Raw genomic sequence first — 22,507 nt, 5'->3', positions numbered from 1 at the left:
ACTGGGCAGCTTCCCTGACATTTATATGAATCAATCTTAGTGTGACCCCTGTCACACCTGGGTGACCTGACTGGTAGCAGGTGCCCAGTGACCTGTCCTGGTTCACTTGCTATACAGAGAGACCCGGATACTTCAAAAGCATGACACCCACGTGGGGACATCAAGTCACAGAAACGTCTCTGGATAGGGGCGCCTGGGTGGCTCAGTCGGTTAAGCGTCTGCCTTCGGCTCAGGTCATGATCCCAGGGTCCTGGGATCAAGCCCTGCGTCGGGCTCCCTGCTCCACCGCGGGGAGTCTGCTTCTCCCTCTCCCTCTACTTGCTGCTCCCCCTCATTGTGCTCTCTCTCTCTCTGTCAAATAAATAAATAAAATCTTAAAAAAAAAAATGTCTCTGGATAAGTCATTTAGGCAGGGTCAAGGGGAGAACCTCCCTCCCACCATGCCGCATGTGGTGGGAGTCTTCTACTCAACCCAGACCTTCACTTTCTCCCATGTCACTTCAGTCGCCCCCCTCATCCCCCCGCCCCCGACACCCTCCTCTGGGCTGCTCATCTCCCTCCAGGGTCCCTCTTTAGATGCTGCGGCCTGGGATCTTGCCCACAGACCACACGGTCCACATGGCTTCCCCCAGCAACCTCGGTCCCATCTGCACCAACATGCCCCAACCAGTCCCACCAGCCCCTCCCAGGCCTGCTCCTGCCCCAGCCCAGCCCTGCACGCCAGGCCCTGAGCACAAGCATAGCATCTGGGCAAGGCCGTCAGACCCTGCCACTGACCCTTGTGCGGCCAGGCGAGGGACTGACCTCCACACACCTGTTTCCTCACCTGCAAAGTGGGGATCATGACCTCCCAGGGTGGCTGGTAATCCAGTGGGCTCTCAATCACTGGTAGCTTTTGTTATTTATAACTCCTGTCTTTTGAGTCTCCATCCTGGTTGTTCCTCTCTGAATTCAGCCCCTCGTTATTACTACTTGGATAATTCAGCATTCAACAGGCTATCCAACCCACTACACATTCCCTCCTCCAAATCTGCCTCTGGAAGGAACCTCCCCAAAGACCTACCAGTTCGTCATTCCCTGCTTCGCACCCTTTGATGGCTTTGCTGCCTACAGGATCCTCAGCAGCCCCGCCCCATTCCTTCCGTCCCCCAGCCTGCCTCTCCCCCCTCCCCCTCCCTCCCTCCCCGGGCACTCCCCCACACCCCCAGTCGTAGCTCTTCCTCTCACCCTGCCTCTACACAGCTGTGTCTCCCGAAACGCCCTCCCCTGGCACCTGGGTGCCCACCCTCCCGGCCCGGCTGAGAACCAGCTCTACTCTGCAGTCCTCCAGCTCTCCTGGGGCCCCGCGCCGCGGATCACCCCACACCTCCGCTACACATCCTCACGCTGCGCAGCGCTTTCACCAGCCGTGAGCTCCGGGGGGCGGGGCCTGGCGGGAAGCTGAGCTAATGGGAGAGTCTCCAAGGGCTGCGGGCGTGACCCAATGGCCACAACTCTCTCTCTCTCTCTCTCTCTCTGTCTCTGTCTCTGTCTCTCTCTCGGAAGCTCCAGGCTTGACCTCAGGAGGCTGCGTGCTTCCCAGAGGCCACCCTCGCTTGGCAGCTCCTCTGCTGCCTTTGTCCTGAAGACGCTGAGCTCAAGGGCAGCGGCACGACAGGGTGAACAGAACGGGCCCTCACGGAGATACTCTGTTCCTTAGACGCCGGAGCGAGGCAGATGCTCCGAGGCGCCGCGTGTGTGGCGTGTGGCCCGATCGCCCGAGCTCGGCCACAGCAGGCCAGTCAACTCCTGCCAAGCAGCCTGGGCGACGCGCAAGCAGCCAGAGTGGGCCCGCGGCGCGGACGAGTTAAGGGACTCTTCCCGGGAACTGAGGAAAGCGGAGTAGCTGAAGGAAAAAATTCATCTTGGTCATGCGGCACAAACTACACGTCTTCTACATCTGAGTCAGGTCGAGGAGGAGAAAGGACAAGGCGAGGGGAGGACAGGGCCGCCGCTGGACGGGGCGCGTGGATGACCTGCCCCCGGCGTCCCCCCAGGAGGCGGGCTCCGCGAAACACCGCCGCCTCCCAGCCTTCGCGCCCCCTCGGTGGCACTGTGGAAACGGGGCGGCCGCCGCGGACACCCGCAGGACAGCTGCTCAGGAAATGAGACATAGGATCGCCACACCACCCGGCAATTCCACTTCTGGAAAGGATGTAAAGCAGAGCCTCGAAGGGAGATTTGCACACCCACATTCATCGCAGCACTGTTCACAACAGCGAGAATGTGGAGGCCACCCGCGTTCCCATCGACCGAGTCACGGAGCGACGAAGTGGGTTAGGTACACCCAGTGGCGTATTATTTGGCCTTAAAAAGGCAGGAAAATCCGACACAGGCTCCCACACGGATGGACCCTGGAGACGTTACGCTAAGTGAAAGAAGCCAGTCACTTTCAAACGCTGCATGATTCTGCTTATATGAGGCACCTGGAGAAGTGAAACTCCCAGAGACAGAGGGTAGGCTGGTGGGTGCCAGGGACTGGGGTGGGTGGGGATGGGAGTGTTTAATGGGTGCAGAGTTTCGGTTTCACAAGATGAGAAAGTTCTGGAGATGGATGGTGATGGTAGGACAACCATGTGAATGGACTTAATGCCCCTGAACGGTACCCTTAAAAATGGTTAACATTGTAAATTTTATGTGATGTACATTTTACCACAAATTAAAACAACATTTTTAAAATCTGCCTCCTGTTTTGCGGGACTCAAGTTCATCCAAGGAGCAGGGTGGGGCAGCCCCCACTCCGCAGGCCCAACAAGGGGCAGACTACAGAGATCTGAAGGGTCATTTGTGGGGCCCTCTCCCTCCCCAGACTCCCCGGCCTTCTCTCTTCTGTTTCTCACGTATGCCTTGCTCTTCCCCCTCTCAGCACCTTGTCCACACACCCCTCCCTTCCCCGGGCCTGGGACACTGTCTTCCAACGTATAAATTTCTTGTCACCATCTCAGCTCAAATGTCAGCTCATAGGGGCTCATGCTGTGCATCCAAAATAAAATAGCTCCTCCCTACACCCACCCCACTGGCTGTCACTGTGTCTCCCCCTGCTCTTTATGGTTTTGCCCACTGCTTTCTGAAATTACTTGTATTTAGCTATTCTTGTTCATCTTGCCTTCTACGTCATCCACTCCACGGAGGTGAGGCAGGGCCCCAGTGCATAGCCAGGATGCTCAGAACCAGCCTGCTTGGTTTCAAATCCTGGCTCCACAACGAACTCACTGAGGGACCTCGGGCAAGCTTTAACTACTCAGTGCCTCAGTTTCCCCATCTGTAAAAGGGCGATAACAGTGCTGCCCCCATAGGGTTGTTAGCAGGACTGAGTACGTTGCTGTGTGAAAAGCCCTTACAACAATGTCTGCATGGTCAGTGAGAGGGGTACTGACTATCAGGGTTACTAGCACTGCTCCCAAGGGCCGGGCTGCCTCCTGCCTTGTTCATCGCTGCTATCTCCACAGCCTGGCATACAGTTGGTGCCCAATAAACACCGCAGAATGAACGAAGGATAGAATTCTGCAGAGACAGCCCTTAAGGAGAGTCCATTTCATTTGCAAGGACAGGCCCAGGGAGCTGAGCTAGCTCCAAAAGAGGGGAGAGTCCCCCAAGAGGGCTCCTCCATTCTCTTGCCCACATCGGCCCCTGGCCCCTCGAGGTGGGCTCAACCCGGCCCCAGGTATTTAGCTTTTGCACTGGGAACATCCTGAGAACATTCAGGCTGCTTCTGAAGGTCCTGGGAAAGTGGCTAAAAGAGCCGTTTACCCCGTGGCGGTGAGGGCAGCCCGCCAGACCCATTGCTGGCACTGGACAGAGTAGAGGTGGGAGGGCGGCCTCCAGACAGGGCCATCTGGATTTGTGTGGGGTCCCCCAAGGCATCTTCCATGCTGACACAGGCACAGCTGACAGCTTTAGCTATGCTTCTCCAATCCATATACCCTACATTTCTTTCCTTGCCTGATTGCACTGGGCTGGCTGCTAGTTCAATGTTGGATAGAAGCAGTGATAAACATATATAAAACTTGCCTTATTCCTGATTTTAAAGGAAAGTTCTCAATATTTAACCTGTGAATATGCTTCTTCTCCTGCATTCTTTAGAAAGATGGCCCTGCTTCTCCAAGGAAGGGAAATGCTGTGACTACTTTGGCCTGTAAGAGTGGAGGCCCAGCATGGCCCCGCGAACACCCCTGGGGGACCCAGCTCCCCACCACCTGGCTGGGGGACCCAAGTAGGCCACACGACCTCAAATGAACCCCTGTTCTCCAGCTGTGACTGGGGAACAGCCTCACCACCCCTGCTCTCCCTGCAGCTTTGTCCTGAGGATCAAAAAGATGAGTTTTGTGAAAGAGCTTTCTAAAGCCTAAAGGACATCGCAAGGTAAGAAAGACCACGGCCTCGGTGTCCACTGTTTGCAAGAGCAAGGATGGCCTGGGGGAGGGTGCGGGGCCCCTGAGCTGGGGTGTGTGTGGTGTTGGGGTGGGGAGGTTGGGGGGAGGGCAAGGGGAGCAGAGGGCCTTTAACCCCGGCCTGAGCCTGAGCCGGGCCTGGGGCTAGGATGTTAGAGCAGAGGTTTTCGAACCAAAGAGAATCAGCTTCCCCTGGAGTGTTTGTTAAGCACAGATCAGTGCTCCCCTCCCCAGAGCTTCTGTTCGGTAGGTACCAGGGACTGACCGTGCCCCCTCTGAATTCATGGGTTAAAGTCCTACCCCCCACTGGGATGGTGTTTGGAGGGGGGTCTGTGGGAGGTGATTAAGGCCAGATGAGGTCATGAGGGTGGGCCCTCAGGATAGGATGAGTGGCCAGGGTTCCTGCCAGCTCCCCGGCTGTGGGTCTGGGCTGACTTCCGCAGGACACACCTCCTCAGAGCCTTGGTTGGGGGCAGGAATCAAGGAATCAGGTTCAAGTGTGGCCCCTTCCCTCCGTGCTTCCCTACTTCAGGTGGGACGCCTGATCCCCCAACAAGCTAGACTTCCCCTAAGGACTTTGAGCAAAGTAGAAAGAGTCCCTTTTCCCTAGGGACTCAGCACACACTACGGAGACCGCTGTTTCATAGGTGGGCCCCTCTGTGTCCACACCGTGGAACACATTTTGGCTGAGACCAGAAAAATTGCGACGGCTTCCCCTGCATGGTGACCACGGCATCCCGGGCTCAGGCTGGTTCTCGGGCAGCCCTGTCTGGCCTCCCCCATGGTTGCTGAAGACGGACTCCCAATCAAACCAAAAGCTGGCTGACTCAGCTCCTAAGCAATCAGAAGCGCCAGGCCTCTCTAATTAAGCAGCCAGCCCCTCTCCCTTCCCACCACGGCCCTCTGATAATGAGGGCTGGCAACCCGGGCGTGCAGACCCAATTACGGAGGGGGTCACTGCACCAAGCGCCCCCCTCCCCCCCGCCGGCTCTACTGGCCCACTCATTAGCTTGTGGCTGCTGAATGCGCCAGGGCTCTTGCTGGGGACAGCTCCGTGTGGCCAGGAGCACCTGAGACTTAGATCTGGACACTTCCCGTGTCAGAGATCCCCCAGCATCCCCTCTGCAGCCTGCCCCCGCCCCCACACTCAGACTGCAACCCACGCCCGCGTGCGCACAGCAATAGCACTTACTGGCAGGCACAGGAGGACCATGGCCCCCTATCACACAGGACGGACAGAGTGACCCTCCATCACCCACCTGCTGCTGAGAAGATGGATCCTCTTAGACCATGGGGCCCCCGTGCTGTGCTGCCTCATCTCCAGCCCCACCGTCTCATCCCCACCGACAGGCAGTGCTAACTCGCCTCCCACGGTCACTTTGTCCCCCTGCCATCCACTCACCAGACAGCAGCGAGGCTCATCACTTATGAAGACAAATCAGATCACGTCACACCCTGCTTACAACACTCCACTGGCATCCCACGAAACCAAATCTCAACTCCTGATCTTGACTTACGAAGCTCCTGCGTGATCGGCATGCCCGCCTCTGCCCCAGATGCCTTCATCAGTTCCTCGAACCTGCCCAGCTGCTTTCCCGCCTCAGGAACTTCATGCTCGCTGCTCCCTCTGCCTGGAACACTTTTCCATATAGATCTTCCCAGGGCTGGCTCCTGCTTGCATTCGGGTCTGAGCTCAGAGAGGCCCTCCTAGTTTTACCCTACCACACTGCTCTGTTCTAACTCACTACAGAGCCCTCAGTCTGTTGGACAGTATTTTGTTTGTTTGTTTGTTTGTTGTCTCCCTTTTCCCACTCCTGGAAAAAAAGTCTCCATGAGAGCAAGGGTTTTGTCTCTCTTGCTCATGGTACCGCCAGCACCTAGAACAGGCCTGCACAGAGCAGGCCCTCTACTGTTTGCAGAATGAATGAATGAATGACACAATCCTCTCAAGGATGGAGAAGAAAACACCCAAATGCCTACTAGCACCCTCCCCTCCCACTTCTACCCAGGAGCAACTCCCCTTGGAAACCCAAAGGCCTCTTCACCTTGCTGCCCAAGCCAAAACCAGGTCCTCAGCCTGCTGCAAAATAAGAATAATTTCAAACTGGACCAGCCCAGGGGCGCCTGGGTGGCTCAGTCGGTTAAGCGTCTGCCTTAGGCTCAGGTCATGGTCCTGGGGTCCTGGGATCGAGCCCCGGATCAGGCTCCCTGCTCAGTGGGGAGTCTGCTTCTCTCTCTCCCTCTCCCTCTGTGTGTGCTCTCTCTCTCTAGCTCTCACTCTCTCTCAAATAAATGAATAAGATCTTAAAACAAAACAAAACAAAACTGGAACTGCCAGTACTCCAGGGTACAATGGGGTGGGGAGTGTCAAGAGCATCTAGAAGAACATTTTTTACCTTCCTTCCCCATGCAGCTGAGATCCTCCCCTGGGACTGCCACTGTTGTCTAGGAAAGGCTCTCCAGGGACCCTTCAGCCATCAGGACAGCAGCCTGCCCCTACAGCAGAGGTCCCAGACTTTTCCAGGGGAAGAGACATGGTTCTGCCCCCTCGTCACGGTCCTGCAAACCTAAACGTGTACAGCAGTTGTGGGCTGAGGGGCAGAAAGAGGAAATAGGCTGCTGGGCCCCACTCTCCCAGGCAGAAGTCACAAAGTATAACCCAATCTGCCTAAGGGTTGGGAGCAAGACATTCCGAGACCCTTTGCCTACTGCCTATGTTGGTATCTAGTCCAGGGCCTAAGGAGGGCTTAAGGAGGAGTTGGCACTCAAGTGCCCACCCCTATCCTGCCACCCAGGCCCCTGCCACATCTTCACCGTTCTTGCGACCCTTCACCAGCAAATCCACATTCCTTAGCCCAGTTCACCACATATCACAGAACAGGGGGGAAATGATCTTAGCTGAAATCCTGGTTTTTCCACTTACTAGTTTGGTATATTGACCTTTTTGCATCTGGGTTCTCTCACCCAGCTTTTGAATGCCACTCAAAATTACCTTATCAAGGTGGCCAGTGGCTTTCATGTGGCTAAGTCCATGTTTACTTCTTTGACTTCTCTATAGTCTATGGTCCTCTCAGCTCTAGCCACCCCACACCACCCCATCCCCAATCTTCTGTTTCCCGTTATTTCTTCCTAGAATGTATTACTTCCTGAAATATTCTTATTTATTTGGTCATTATTTGGTTTCAGTTCCCTCACCCAATATAATCTCAAGAGAGAAGCTTCTATCTCTGTCTTATTGACCAAAATAACTCGAGGCTTAAAACACATGAAAGATGGGTACCAGTGAAACTAGACTGAAAAACAAAGGAAAGAGGAAGATATGGTATCTTGGGAAGAGCTCTCTAAACTAGGAGGGCAGTAAAGGGAAGTCCCCTGATGACAGCTATGCAGCAACTAGTCTATGCTGGAGTATGACTAAAGGTCTAAAAGGGGAAAAAAATGTAGGCTCCATGCAATAGACAGTAAAACTGAGATGCTAAATAATCCTAAGGATTGGAAGGCACATTACTCTTGGGTCAATAAGAAAAGAAAGGCAATTAGAAACTCCAGAAAAAATAAGTTATTTTAAGAAGTCTGGGACTCAATCTGAAACAATTTAATATGTGACACCATTTAGAGTAATCAGTGGAGTATAAGAAAAGGGAAAAATCCATTTGACTTTGCAGCAAAGATCATTCTCATTTGAGGGACCAGGCATCGAGAGCAGATCAACAAAATAAGAAGTATAACCCTAGCATACTGTTTGGCCCTGAGGAGAATTTTATTTCTTTAATAACTAATAAAATTTACTGAGTACTAATGTGCCAGACAAGGTTTTTAAGACCTATGCATATAATATTTAATCCTCACAATTTTCTAAGGTACATGTTATCATTATCCCTATTTTACAGATGAGGAAGATGAGGCTCAACATAGTAAACAAGTTTTCTGAAGTCATCCAGCTAGTGGAAAAGCTGGGTATGAATTCATACCCAGGCCTGTGAGACCCAGAGGTCCACTTCCCGGAGCTGGCCCTAGAAGCCAGGCCATTCAACCTTAGGCCCTAATTCTTCTTGCCAAGAAGCACAGGATACCGTATGCACACACATGCACACAAGGACACACACAGACACATACAACATACACTCCTGGGAGCCAGGGTGCAAAGCCACAGAGCAGGTCCAGATTGGGTAGCCAGCGCAGGGCCTTACCTTCCTGCAGTCTTTGCAGAACACTGATGAACTTCCCAGGAAGCCCAGCACCTCCCCACAGAGCAGACACTGGGAAAGGCCATTCCCCATCACGTTCCGCCTCATGGTCTCCAGCCGCTCCACCAGTCGTCTGCAGCACAAGACACAGAGTCAGATGGAATGTGTTTCCTGTCTCCAACCTGAGCACTGCCCAGGTATGGCTGCCATGGGGCCCCAGCGCTATACCTTGGCCCATGTGCTGTTCCCTCACCTGGGATACTGTTCCCTGCCCCACCCCTTTTCCAGGCTACCTCCTAATCATTCATTCGCTCCCCAACTATTAACTGAGTACCTACGATGTGCCACACCCTGGGGATATTGTAGCAAACAAGCCAGAGATAGACATGGTCCCTGCTCTCATAGAACATATGTTCAATAAAGATAAAGTCCATAAAAAGTCAACAAGCAAACTGACTTCAGACAGGGGGAGTGCTATGAAATCAAGTAAGTGCGTGGGGAGAAGACTGAGAGGCAGCATGTCAGGTGGTGATCAGTGAAGGCCTCTCTGAGAACATGTGAACTGAGAGCTAAAGGAGGACAAGGCCAAACCAGGTGAAGAGCAGGCCTGGGGCGGGGGGGGGGGGGGGGGACTCCAGGCAGAGGGAACAGCTGGTGGGGGAGGCAAAGACAAAGGCCTTGGCACATTAGAACAGCAGGGAGGCCAGTGTGGCCATTCCCTGGAGGAGCGAGGAGGGGACAGATTACATGGGTTTTGTAGGACACAAAATGGAATTTGGATTATTTTCTAAGATCAACATGAAGCCACTGAAGAGTTTTAAGTAGAGGAGGGATTTGATCTAAGGGACATTTTAATTTTTTTTATTTTAACTTTTAAAAGTATTATTTACTTACTTACTTACTTATTTATTCATTTAAGTAATCTCTACACCTGATGTGGGGCTCAAACTCAGGACCCCAAGATAAAGAGTCCCGGGCTCTTCTGACTGAGCCAGCCAGGCGCCCCCCCAAGTGGCAGTTTTAAAAGCTCACTCCAGCCGCTGTGGAAAGCCAGGACTACAACAAGGGAGTGCAGGTGAGGAAGCCAGCAGGAGATGCTGGGAGGCCCAGCAAAGGGGCACTGAGGCAGCATCCATGGAAAAGGGATACAGGAGGTAAGAGAGAGAGATCTGGGATGATGTAGAGGTTTTGGTCTGAGCAAGTGTGTGGATGAAGAAGCTGGAGGAAGAAAGAAAAAGAGCTTTTCTTTAACCTCTGATGCCGAGTGTCCAGGAGCCATCCCTGAACCCTGCTAAGCCTAGGATAGGTGACTCCCCTCAGGGTCCCATGGCCCCTCAGCCCACTGTGACTCCCTCTTTTCATAGCAACACTTCAACCCTCACAAAACTGGTGGCCACTTCTGTTTTGATGGCCACGGTGTCTCCAGTCCCCAGGGGACACTCAGGGAAAATTCTTGAATGAAGGAACACGGGACAGAGTGCAGGTACATTATCTCAACCTCCCAGGGAGGAGGATGCTATTTTCCCCCATTTTAACAATAACAAGACTGAGGCTCAGAGATATAAAGTCACTTCCCACCAGCGTTACACAGTTCCTAAGAGGTGGAGCCCAGGGCCCAACACCGAGATCCGCAGCCCCCCACTCTCCCCGGAGGTGATCAGGCTCTGCCTGGGGGCCAAGGGGGAGCTGCCTCTACCTACATGCCCTCTGACGTCCGCAGAGGTCCCTTCCACACTGTCGCTCACCCAGGAAACTGCAAGGCCCCGGAAATAAACCCAGCTTGAGCTCTGGCCTGAACTGCTTGTTCACAGGGGCCCCGTGAGTACAACCCTTCTAACTCATGGAAACAGGATACACCTCCTCCTTCTGAGACAGTCTGAGGCACCGCCTTCTGGGTCATTCCACATCTCTGTCAAACCCAGTGTTCACAGTGGGGGCCAGACGGATGGGGGGGTGCAAACACTTCCCGCTGCATCAGGGAGCCCACATGAAACACCCCCACCGGCTCCCAGAATGCCCTCCTGGGGGAGCCTGAGGGATGCGGCGCTGGCTTGTCAGTCATGAGCGTGGGGCTGCACAGCTCCTCGTAGGACCCTAGGAGAGGGCAGGGTCAGGCAGCCTATGTGGGGGAAAAAAGCTAAAGACAACTGGTCTGTCTGATATACACCCTTTTTGTAATAAAACGACAGTAATGATATGTCCGTATTATTGAGGCACATTTAACAAACTGGACAGCAGGGTCCTTGTAGTGGTGCTTTCGCTTTTAGAACTGTGCATTTCTACAGTGTCTGACTTTTTAAATGATCACATACTTAATGAAAAAGATGAACAGAAGAACAAGGAGATCAGAATCAAATTAAATCCTGTCCGATGCGATGCACTGCGTTTGTGTTTTCCTACTTGTGTTTTTCTGTGTCTTTCCAATTTTCTAGGAGGTATGAATTGCTTTGGTAACTCAACAAACAAAAAGAGACACGACCAAACTGCCCGAAGGCTGTATAGGGGTCAGCTCGGGATGCTGGAGGCCAGGAGAAGAGCTTAGAACAAGCTGGAGAGCATCTCTTCCTGGAGTCCTTGCTGGGGCAGGGCCGTCCAGGCTCAACTTCCACTCAAATCCCTCCTGCGGCTGGACCACGGCTGACCCTCACGTGTGTGGAGCTGAAGAGCCCCTCACGATGCTCATTCATCCCCCCACGGCCTCGGGCCCACGCAGGAGCCACTAACCCCTTCTCACAGAGGAGTGTACGGAGGCTTTGCGGGGCTGGGTTATGCATCTACACCCCAGGGGTGTTCGGGCAGAGCGGACTCACTCCCTGAGGTGAAAGCCAGCGCTAGGACCCAGGGTGCCACTCTCAGCGCCCCCGATCTGACACTAAATGACTTTGCTTCCCTCTCAAGGATCTTGCTCCCTCCCGCCCCAGCTCAGAAGCAGCCCTTACCCGATTCTCTGCTGCTCCATGACATCCAGCCGCTCTGCCCTCTGGATGACCTGCAGGATGGCCTCCACCTCGGCTGGGCTGAGGCACTGGCTCTTCCTCTGCTTCTCTGTCTGGTAGGTGTGCACAGACCAGCCCGTCTGCAGCCTGGAGAAGGCACAGCCGGCCCTGAGGCCACCGCAGTGCAAACTCAGGTGGCCCCACCATATCCCGAAGCGCCCCCCGCAGAACAGTCTGGGGACAGCCCAGGTGCTGTGTGTCCAGAAGAGGGGTTCAGGGAACAGGGCAGATGTTTTGAGTGCTGGCTCTGACACCTGCCAGCCACCGGGCCCCACAAAGACCAGCGGTGCCACCTTAGCATGGCGGGAGGCAGGAGCGCGGGGTGCGACCCTCTGGACAGAGAAGGCCACTGCCACAGCACGTGGGGCTGTGAGGGAAGAGCACGGAAGATCAGCAAGACTGAGATCTGGGGCGCCTGGGTGGCTCAGTTGGTGAAGCATCTGCCTTCGGCTCAGGTCATGATCCCAGGGTCCTGGGATGGAGTCCCACATCGGGCTCCCTGCTCAGCGGGGAGTCTGCTTCTCCCTCTCCCTGGGCCCCGCTCCTCCCTTGTGCTCTCTCTCTCTGTCAAATAAATAAAATCTTAAAAAAAAAAAAAAAGACTGAGCTCTGCGGCATCTAAGTGAAATGGAGCTTACTGTGGGATAGGAAAGAATGGTAATTAGATCAAAAACGAACCCTGAGTATGAAAGGAGATGCCCACAGCAGTTTGCAAATGAGAGGGTTTGAGGGCAGGAGGGCAGTGCCACCGCACAGAAGGAGGGGAGGTGGCAGGAGTGCCACCTCCCGAGGCTGCGCCCGGGGGCTGAGGGGAAGAACTCACGCCCTTCCTATCTTTGTGGAGGGAATGGGAGTGGCAGCGGCAGACCAAGCCCCAACTCGCTGCCCAGGGTCCCAGCCTGTCCAAGACATTCTGTGCCAGGTGCTAGGAACACGGAGGTGGGCCAGAGGGCAAAGTCACCACCTCAAAGAATGACAAGAGGCTTGGGGACACAAGATGCCCAATCAATGACACCAATATTTACTTAATGAAAAATAAGAGCTATTTCGTTCAAGACCTATTTACTGGGCGTCCACTTCGAGGCCAGGCTCGGTAGGTGTTGGGGACATGCTGCTGGGCTTCCCTAAAGAAGGGACAGCAAGCAAGAGTCTCTGCTGCAGGACACAGGGCAAGAGGATGAGGCTGTGGACGCCTTCCTGGCGCTCCCTGACACAGATGGACACCGGTGGTCTCACTTCACTGCCCCATCTGGGCTACTGCAGCCAACTATCGACACGGTGTACGTCAGGGGAGCTAAAGAACATGTCCTTCCTCTGTAGGTCCAGCAGGCTGGTTAAGGTGAAGGGCTCAGACCGGAGGCCACTGGATGGTCTTACCTTTGGCTCGGTCCCTTCCCAGCCGTGAGAATGTGGGCAGCTGCTCATCCCGGATTTCCTGCTCTGTCCCTTTAAGGGATGCCACGCGGAGTAAATGAGACAGAGTATACCAAGTGCTCTGCATACAGCAAATGCCCAATTGCTTAATCAGTGGTACTTAATGATGATTACTATAATTCTCATGGGCAGAACCATCAGGAATGGCTTGACCAAAGAAGCAGTGCTCCTGCAGGGTTTTGCAAGATGAACAGGTGTTTCCCCCACAGAAAGAAGGAGATGGTGTTCAGGCAAAGAAAAGCCACATGTGCAAAGGTGCAGAGACATGAAGTAAGGTGCCGTACTGAGGGGCTCCAGACTTCTAGCCTGCCTATGTCTCCAAGTCAAAAAGAAGCACTGCCCTAGACCAACACTTTTTGAAGCAGTCCTCACAGAGCCGGGGGAAGCAAACAGAGGGAAAGGGGCAGAGCCGGGAGTCAGAGGAAGGGGGGCCAGTCCCTGGAGTGGGCAGGGGCACACACCCACCTTTCCTCTGTGTACTGAGCAGACTCGAGCGGTTTAGGCCCTGAAGCAACACTCGCCCACCCCGAGCTGCAGGTTTTCTCCACCTGAGCATTGCAGGGATTCAGGTAGTCAGGGATTGGCCAGGACACCCTCCGTGTGTGACTCCCTGGGCCAGGGAAGGAGAACTGGAAAACAGGGTCCCTAAGCTCAGGCCTCCCCGTGGAAAAAGGCAGGCCCAGGACACAGAAATAGGAGGGCATGGCACTGGCACTGCCATCCATCCTGGAGGGTGCAACTCCTACCCAGCTAGCTCCTGGCGCCAGCCCAGAGCACAGCAGACCTCCTCGCACCAGACCCTCCTGTGATCACTTAAGGCCGGCCTCCCCTTCAGCCTCCCCTTTTTTCAGCAGAGGAGGCTGAGAGCGGTTAGATGGCTGGCCAGCCTCCTGACCCAAGGAGTCCATGGTCAGCGGCTGCTGACAGCCCTGCCTCCCTCTCCCTCTTCCTCCCCCTTCCCTGCTCACGCTCCCCACCAAAATAAATAAAATCTTAAAAAAAAAAAAAAAAAAAGGACTTCTCTTAGATTCCTGGTAAAGATCCCCTCCAAGATGGGTTGAGTCCATTCTCAGATTTCCCAGAAAGTTCAGGCATAGCTCCATCATGGGGCTTAAGCATTATTTCAAGGCCAAGTAGGACCCTCTGTCTCCTCTCTAGAATGTGAGTCTGGAGGACCAGCCCTACACCATCTGGCTCCTGCCCACTTCCCCAGCTTCCGTTCACCTCATTCACCACCTCACTCTGTACTCAAGCCACACTGGCCTCCTGTCAGGCCCTCTACATGTCCTGTTCCTTCTACCTCAGGGCCTTTGCACAAGCTGTACCTTCTGCCTAGAAGCTCCCTTCCCCTATTTCCATCTAACATTTATCCCTACTCCAGGACTCAACATAAACATCATATTCTCAGGGAAGCCTCTCCAAATCCCCAGATTAAGTTAGCACCTGCCTTCACCCCACTGCCTGTCTCTGCTGTCGAAGTAGCTGCACATGGGTAATTATATGTATAATGCTCACCTCTCCCCACCAGTGCCTTAAGAAAAAGGACCACGTTGGTCTTGTTCACTGCTGTGCAATCGGCGCCTGGCACATAGTAGGGGTTTAGAAAATGTCTGATGGTGCTTGAGGACAGACCTGAGCTGAAGCCAGGGAAGGCAACTTCCCCAGGCCTCCCAGAGGAACCCTCGGGGCACAGGACCCGGATGCAAGCTTTGTAGTATTCTCCTTTACGGAGCCTGGCATTACAAGGCAGCACACCCTGGGGAGGAGATAAAAGCATCTGTTCTACTAAAAGATGCTACAACAGCTTCGGGCTGCTGCTGAGTGCAAGACGAGGTCAGGGAGAACTGAAGGAAATGCCAGAGGGGTCACCAGGGGTCACACTGAGAGCACAGCTCTCCCCAGCTCCTTGTATCCTGCCAGGGAGGACCCATCATCTCGCCTGGCATCGGAGCAGAGAAGGAGAGCTGCCGGCTTCATCCCTGCTCTCTCCCCCGCGGGGGCTGTGCAGGGGGCTGAAAGGAGCCGAGCCATCCCGGTGAGAGGGACAAATTAACTGTTGCACAGAGATTCCTGCAAATCATGCAGGACTCCACTCTTGGGCGGTTTGGATTAATTTTTCTATCCCTCTTTGATGTTTCAGCTCTGTCCCCCTGCAGGCCTGTAACATCTAACTGCAAATTTCTTGAACTTGGTCCCATTTGGGAAATGCTGGCTCCCATAATTGGCGTGGTTTGACAGATGAAGAGGCCTTCTTGGGGGCTTATCAGACACCAGGGACCTCCAAATCCCTGGATGGAGAGGGAAGCCTGGAAGGCAGGAGAGGCATCTGGGAGGCCCTGGTCTCCGGCCACAGGGGGGAAAGTGGGTAGAGATGGACTGACCTAACTGGGTCTGAGGGGTCACCACGCTGAGGGATAAGAGGAAAGCTGGAACCTGAAGGGGACAAACCAGAACCAGAGAGACCCTGGCAGTGTACTGGAGGAGACTGGGGACACTTCGAGGCTGGCTGTGTTTCAGCCCGGCGGGCAACTCTTGGTTCACTTGATCAGCCTTTGCTCTGTCCTGTCAGTGTGAGGCCCTGGCCGTGAAGTGGGCATCCAGGTATCAAAGGCTCCCCGCCTCCAGGGGCTCAGGGACTGAAGGCTCAGTGACGTACTCTCACCAGAGAAGGCAGAGGAAGTGGTTTGGCTCCCTGCAGCCTGCTGTAGGCCTGGGAATCAGAGGGGCCTGGGCGTGGGTCCCCGGCTTGCCATGGGCAAGGAGCGCAGCCTCCCTTTCCTCCTCCGAGAAATGAGGGTACATTCCACATGGCAAATGAGTGAATGGCTGTTCAGTGCCGACCTCGGGGCCTGGAGTGTGGTGTGCATCAGACATGCACTTGTCTCCAAACTTCTCTTTCTGGGTCCCTGATATTGAATCTTGCCCCCAGAAGGAGGGAAGCGGGGACAGGGAGGGAAGGCAGGCCTGGTAGGACCTTGGAGATACTCACTTGGCTCGCAGAGCGAGCTGCCGATCGTTGGGGCAAACCCACTGGTCATTCCCACTGCCGAAGATGGTGTCGGCCATGGCTCCGAGTGCCCACCCAGGGCCAGGAGTCACATCTGAGGTGAGAAGGGGGAAAAATCAAGAGCACATCATCAGCTGGGGTGCAGACAGCAGCCAGGGTCCCTCAGGCACCAAGCACTGGCACTTCCGGCGCATCCCTGTATCTGGCTGCCTGCAGATGCCTCGCCATCAGAATCCTCTGGCTAAATACTGTTCCCTCAAAGCTCCTCTTTTGAAAGGATCATAATTCGGGGAGGGTTGACTAGGTGGCTCATGCGGCTAAGTGACCAGATTGGACATGACTGGCAGGACATCAGAAGTTAGAAGCAGAAGAGGGGGGGAAGAGGCACAAGTGGAGGGCACTTGACTCCTGCCTCTCCCAAGTACAGCCCCTACCGTACTGAGCACGGTGCTGAGCAGCAGGGGCTGGGGCCGGGGGGCACACAGCTAGAAAGCCCGGGGGAGCCGTATGCCCCCTCCCAAAGCTGGGGGACCCACTGTGGCTGCTCCAGGACCACAGGTGTAGCTAAACGTGGCCACCTTCACGGGTTCTGCTCCCCAGCATGTTCTGCCAACCATCACAGGGCTCCCCAGAGCCGGAAGGAGGATGGGGAGCCACAGCTACGGCCAGGACTACAAGGGAGATGGCACCTTCGGGAATCCTGCAGGGAGGCCACCCTGCTCCAGAACTTCCTGGTGCTTTAACGTGCGTGGTCCAGCTCAGCTGCCTTTCTCCTTGCCACCAAGGCTATGACCAGCTCTTTGATGATCTAGCATAAGGGTACTGCACATGTATGCTGGAGAGTGTGTGTGTGTGTGTGTGTGTGTGTGTGTGTGTGTGTTGGGGGGAGAGCAGGGGGATGGTAACTCAATCCCAGAGCAAAGATGAGGGGCTGCACTGAGTTATCCACACTGCTCTGGCCCAATCCCATCTAGACCAACAGATTTCAAACACAGGAATCCTTCATACCCTTAAAAACTACTGAGGTTGGTGGGGCACCTGGGTGGCTCAGTCAGTTAAGTGTCTGCCTTCAGCTCAGGTCATGATCTCAGGGTCCTGGGATCGAGGCCAGCATCGGGCTCCCTGCTCTGCGGGAAGCCTGCTTCTCCCTCTCCCGCTGCCTGCCGCTCCCCCTACTTAAGCTCTCTCTCTCTCAAATAAATAAGATCTTTAAAAAAAAAAAGCTTGCTTATGGATGTTCATAGCAGTATTATTCATAACAGCTAAAAGTGGAAATAATTCCGGTATCTGCCAACTGATAAATGTAGATCATTTGGCATTATCCATACACAATGGAATATTATTCGGCCATTAAAAGTGAAGTACTGATAAAGGCTATAATGTGGCTGAACCTTGAAAACATTATGCTAAGTGTAAGAAGCCAGGCACAAAATGGGCACCTGGGTGGCTCAGTCAGTTAAGTGTCCGGCTCTTGATTTCAGCCCAGGTCTTGATCTCAGGGTCGTGAGTTCAAGCTCCACACTGGGCCCCATGTGGGTGGGTGTGGAGCCTACTTTAAAAAAAAAAAAAAGCCAGTCACAAAAGATCACATGTTGTATTATTCCATTTACAAGAAATGTCCGGAACAGGCAAATCCACAGAGACAGCAAGTAGATTAATGGTTGTCAGGGGCTGGAGTGCGGGTGGCGGGAAGAAGGAATGAGTTTCTGCTAATGGGTTCAGGGTTTCTTTTTGGGGTCATGAAAATATTCTGTAATTAGGTCGTGGTGATGGTTGCACAACTTTGAAAATAAACTAAGACCAATGAATATCCTTCTAGAATGTGAATTTTATGGTATATGAACTATATCTCATTAAACGGTAATAAAAATTATTGAGAACAGCAAATTATGTGGGCTGTATCTATTGATACTTACTACATTAGAAATTAAAACTGAGGGAAAAATTTAATTTTAATTCATCAAAAAACAATAAACCCATTAGATGTTCATATATTTTATTTAGAAAGCTATGTTTTCAGAACAAAAAACAACTAGTGAAAATAATGGCTTTGTTTTACATTTTTAAAAATCTGTGTAATGTTTGGTTCACAAAAGTCAGCTGGATGTTCATATCCGATTTTTTGTTCAATCTTTTGTGATTATGTGGTTTTGTTCAAGTGCATGACGGACGTCTAGACTCTCACAAATATGTACTACGGTTGGAGTATTTTAACAGTCTTTCCAGATAATTGTGGATATTCTTCTTTCATAGTGTACCAGATTCAACAGATGGTAGTTTCTTAAAGATTAGTTCAAATGTGGCATCTGAAACCGTATTAATGAACTTTTCCTTTTCTGTACATTTGTGAGAGAATGGGATGCAGCATTTTATTATTATTATGAAATAGTTTTGACCCTGTGGATTTCCTGAAAGGTGTCAGAGACCCCCCAGGGATCCCTGGCTCATGGTTTGAGAACTACTGTTCCAGACCAATGTCACCGATTTCTATGATGACCAGCAGGGGTCAGCGTGTTGGCTGTAGCCACAGAGACCAAGCCCATGACCTTGACTGCAGTGGTCTCTCTATCCCATGCAGCACATCCAAGCACCTGCTCTCCACTGTGGGCCACCTTGGGAGAGAGCGCTAGGCACATCCAGACCCTAAAGAGCCACGTGTGGAGACCCCATGGCCAGGCCCAGCACTAGGACGCCACCATCACCCAAGGGCCTCCTCAAATCCAAAGTCTTGACCTTCTCCCAAATGAGGCTAACATACGATCCAGGGAAACACAGACAGGGTCAAAAATGACACACTCATCACACAAGTGTAAACCAGCGTCCCACATCCAGCCTTCAGTGCTCTACGGTTTGTTTTGTTGTTTTTCAGAATTTGTTATCTTGTGAATAGTACAATCACACTGCCACGTGGGTATGAAAAGCATTACTCTGTTCCAAGTAAATGTTTAGATCACACTACAATTCATTAGCCCTCCTTATTATTGTTTAAAAGAATACTCTAGGAGCTTCAAGAAATGGAAGTGATGGGGGTCTCCCTGACCAGGAGAGACCCGGCCTGGGTATATTGGGCATCCAGTTGGTCATTTGGGATCTACCACGGCCTGCGGGGGCAGCTGGACACAGTGAGGAGGGGGTGGCCCCTCTTCTCTACCAGACACCCCCACAGAAGCTTCTAAGCCCAGAATGTGTACAGCTGGGGGGTGGGGGGGGTTGAGGAGAAAGAAGGGGTCCTATGCTCTCAGGCTCAAACCTTCATCTCCTTTATGGTGAGGACAGGTGGGGACATCCAGGAGAAGACAGCACAGGTGGAGAGAAGATGCAGCAGTTCCTCACAGGCTGAAATCAATCTTTAGGGAATGAACCCCTTGTCCCCTTTGGGTCACTTCCTAGGGGAGCAAGGTCCTTGGAGATCACTGGCAAGAGAACCCCCAAGCTAACATTTATCTTTCCTGTGACCCATTTGAGTTCTATTCCTCTTCTTTTGTTTTTAAAACTTTAGCCAAAACAACTCTGCAACCACCCACTATTCTGTTATTCTGGCTATTCTGTTCTGTTCTTTCTAACTCTCATCACTGTTTTTCCTGTTGGACAGAAGAGAAACAAGGGAGGTTAAGAGACTGAGGAAAGGTCACACAGCTAACTGTGCTGGTCTACTAACCCTTCGTTCCATAGTAATGTCTCTGTATTGGATCGCCTTCCGCCGTAGGGCGGAGGGAAGGATTTGGGGGGCAGTAAAGAAGGGGGAAAGAAGACCCAAGGAGGAGAGAAAAGACCCACGAAAGTCTGGCTTTTATGCAAACTTACTGGAAGGCCAGGAACCAGTCAGTTATCTTCCTTGGGCCTGTGTTTTCTCATAGGTCCCCAAAGCGGCTGAGACAGGCTGGAGGGACCACCCTGAGCGATTCCGATAAGCTGCAGTGGGGAGGCACAGGTGGCAGGCGAGGGGGGGCAGGGCGGCTAGAGAAGGGTCCTGAGGCAGGAGGCTGGTGGCTGCTCCAGCCTGGGAGGTGGGAAGTGAGCCCCACCCCAGCCAGTCCCCTGGAGTGGGAGCAGGAAGGCACCCCCTGTCCCCTGCCTCTTACTCCTGAGCTTCAGGGAAGGCGAGTAGACAGACGTCACCTCCCTGGGCCTCGGGCTGTGAACACGGGCTGGCAGGGTCCTCATCCATGCTGAGATCTGCTATGATCACGGCTGAGCCTGTCCACAGGGCTGGCTCCGGGAGAGAACTCGGGCTTCTGCCCAGGCTGCAGCTAGCGTCGTGTAAGGCACAGCTGTCCTCCGCCCACACAGAGCAGCCTCGGGACAGGTGGTGAGAGAGGAAGGGCCACACGTTGGGAAACTGCCAATGGAGCCAGCTTAGGTTCTCCAAATCTCTTCCGCCTGAGCCACCAGCTCCCTGACTCGCCAGCCAAGCCCTGTCCCTGGCTTCCTGAACCCTCTCCATCCAGGGGGCTCCTCTGCCAAGCTGTGTGCTCACCACCTGCCAACACACACCAGCTGGGGCTCTGCTCCCCTCCAGCGGTGGCTCCCGGAGGAGGGCCAGGGAGGGCCTCTTCCCAAAGCCCTGTGCGCTCTTAAGAGCTGGGTCCTTAAAGCTTCCAAAGAGCAGGGCCATGGGAGTTGAACGTGGACTGCACTCTTGCATGAACAAACGCCAATCTGTCCCGGTCAAAAATCAACTGACGGGGCGCCTGGGTGGCTCAGTATTCTGGGCGTCTGCCTTCGGCTCAGGTCATGATCCCAGGGTCCTGGGATCGAGCCCTACATCAGGCTCCTTGCTCCGCGGGAAGCCTTCTTCTCCCTCTCCCATTCCCCCTGCTTGTGTTCCCTCTCTCGCTGTGTCTTTCTCTGTCAAATGAATAAATAAAATCTTAAAAAAAACCCAACTGACCAGGGAACCAAACAGGGGCTTAAAGAGGGCAAGTGAAAAGGCAGGAAATGCAAACCACACATTCTCCAGGGGAAAGAGGGACTGGGCTGAGGGCCTAGAGAGAAGCAAGGCAGCAGGGTCTGCGGAAAGAGGGCTGCTGCGTGGAGCTCCAGCCTCCTCTGCCAACCAGGGGAGAACAGGCAGCCGGGGCCAGGCCTGTCTCTGAAGTCCTTCCAGCTGTGAGGGGGAAGAGCCGAAGGAGAGAGGTATGTGGTGTGCACGTGTGCACACACGCATGTGCGTTCTGCTGAGGATGGAAGACTGGTCCGGGGGGAGGTGGGCTCAGACCTGGGAACCCAGAGTCCCCCCACTCTACTGACAACATGCTCCCACCCCCCCAGGCCTGCGGGCTCCCCGGGGAGCCTGTGTCCTCTTCCCCTGTCCATCTCTGGAGCCCAGCACAGGGCCTGCTACAAAGTAGGTGCTCAGCGGAATTGACTTCATCAAAGAGATGGCCGTTCCCAGACAAGGAGCAGTTCAGACAACAAGCCAAACGTGCTCAGAGCAGAGCTGGGCTCCAGCCATGCTCTGCAACTTGCTCGCTCACAAAACAGTTTGTTCCTCAGGACTCCCCACAGGGGAGTCAGCACCCAGAGCCACCTCCCTGCCGAGAGGCCCGCGTGCCCTAAGGCTGGGGCGCCAGGCCTCCAGGGGCTGCCTCCATCCTGCCGATTGAGGTCTGCTGCGCCCTCAGGAGCGCCTGGGCTGAGGGGACACGCCCCCTCCCCCCGGGGGGACCAGGAACAGGGACCAGGAAATGCCTGGTGATGGTTTCCTGAGACAATTCTGTAGGGAAGGAGTCCATGAGCCTCAGGCAACTTTCTGAGGCAGATCGGTGAAAACAAACTCATTCTTCCAGGGAGATTCAATTTTCCTCTCCCTCAAGTCCAAAGCTCACCACCCTGGGTGTTAGTCACCGCAGACAAACTTTGCATTCACAGCCAGCTGTCCTCACCGGGCAACAGCCATGACGCGCCCGCACAAGGCCGCGACCTGGGCTCTGCCGGGTATCACAAGCAAGACCAGCCCATGCTCACCATCACCCACCCCACATGGAGACTCCTGACAGCTCAATGTAAGGCCTCCCGATTTTTTTCCAGGTATTTCTGTAGAGATTTCAAATAAAATTGGGTTCTTGCCACACATCCTGTTTGCTGTTCTCTTCTCACACTGTACTTTCTCACGTTATTAGAATTCCTCAAAACCATGATTTTTAATTGTTTAACTTAGCATTCTGGATATATTTTATCATTGTCCTGCTTGGGAGCACATAGATCATTTCCAATTTTGTTCTATTTATATTCAACAGAAAAATGTGTATCTGGGAGATGAACCTCTGTGCCTATCTCTGATCATTTCCTCAGGATAAATTCCCCAAAGGGAAAGTATACTTTTTTCTCATACATTGTTAAGACAAACTTTTATCACAGTGACGTTCACAGTCGCTCAAAGCTATCAGTTGCAGGCCTCAGCCTACTCTCTCCAAGGTGCTTCTAGAATTATCCACTACTTTTTGTAGTGAC

The 22,507-nt window shown here is 53.5% G+C and overlaps 1 protein-coding gene across 1 annotated transcript in view; it reads right to left on the bottom strand.

The window, feature by feature from the left end:
- Positions 1–22,507, bottom strand: part of RPH3AL (rabphilin 3A like (without C2 domains)) — a 137,622-nt gene that overhangs the window by 70,021 nt on the left and 45,094 nt on the right. The window contains 3 exon segments of the mRNA XM_032428844.1: positions 8,621–8,750; positions 11,557–11,700; positions 16,037–16,148. Coding sequence (XP_032284735.1) covers positions 8,621–8,750; positions 11,557–11,700; positions 16,037–16,113 — 351 coding nt within the window. The 5' untranslated portion in view covers positions 16,114–16,148.

The sequence above is a fragment of the Phoca vitulina genome, unplaced genomic scaffold (genome assembly GCF_004348235.1).
Source record: "Phoca vitulina isolate PV1807 unplaced genomic scaffold, GSC_HSeal_1.0 scaffold40, whole genome shotgun sequence".
Taxonomy (NCBI): domain Eukaryota; kingdom Metazoa; phylum Chordata; class Mammalia; order Carnivora; family Phocidae; genus Phoca; species Phoca vitulina.
The sequence above is the reverse complement of the archived record's forward strand: the minus strand, read 5'-3'. Positions and strand labels throughout refer to the sequence as shown.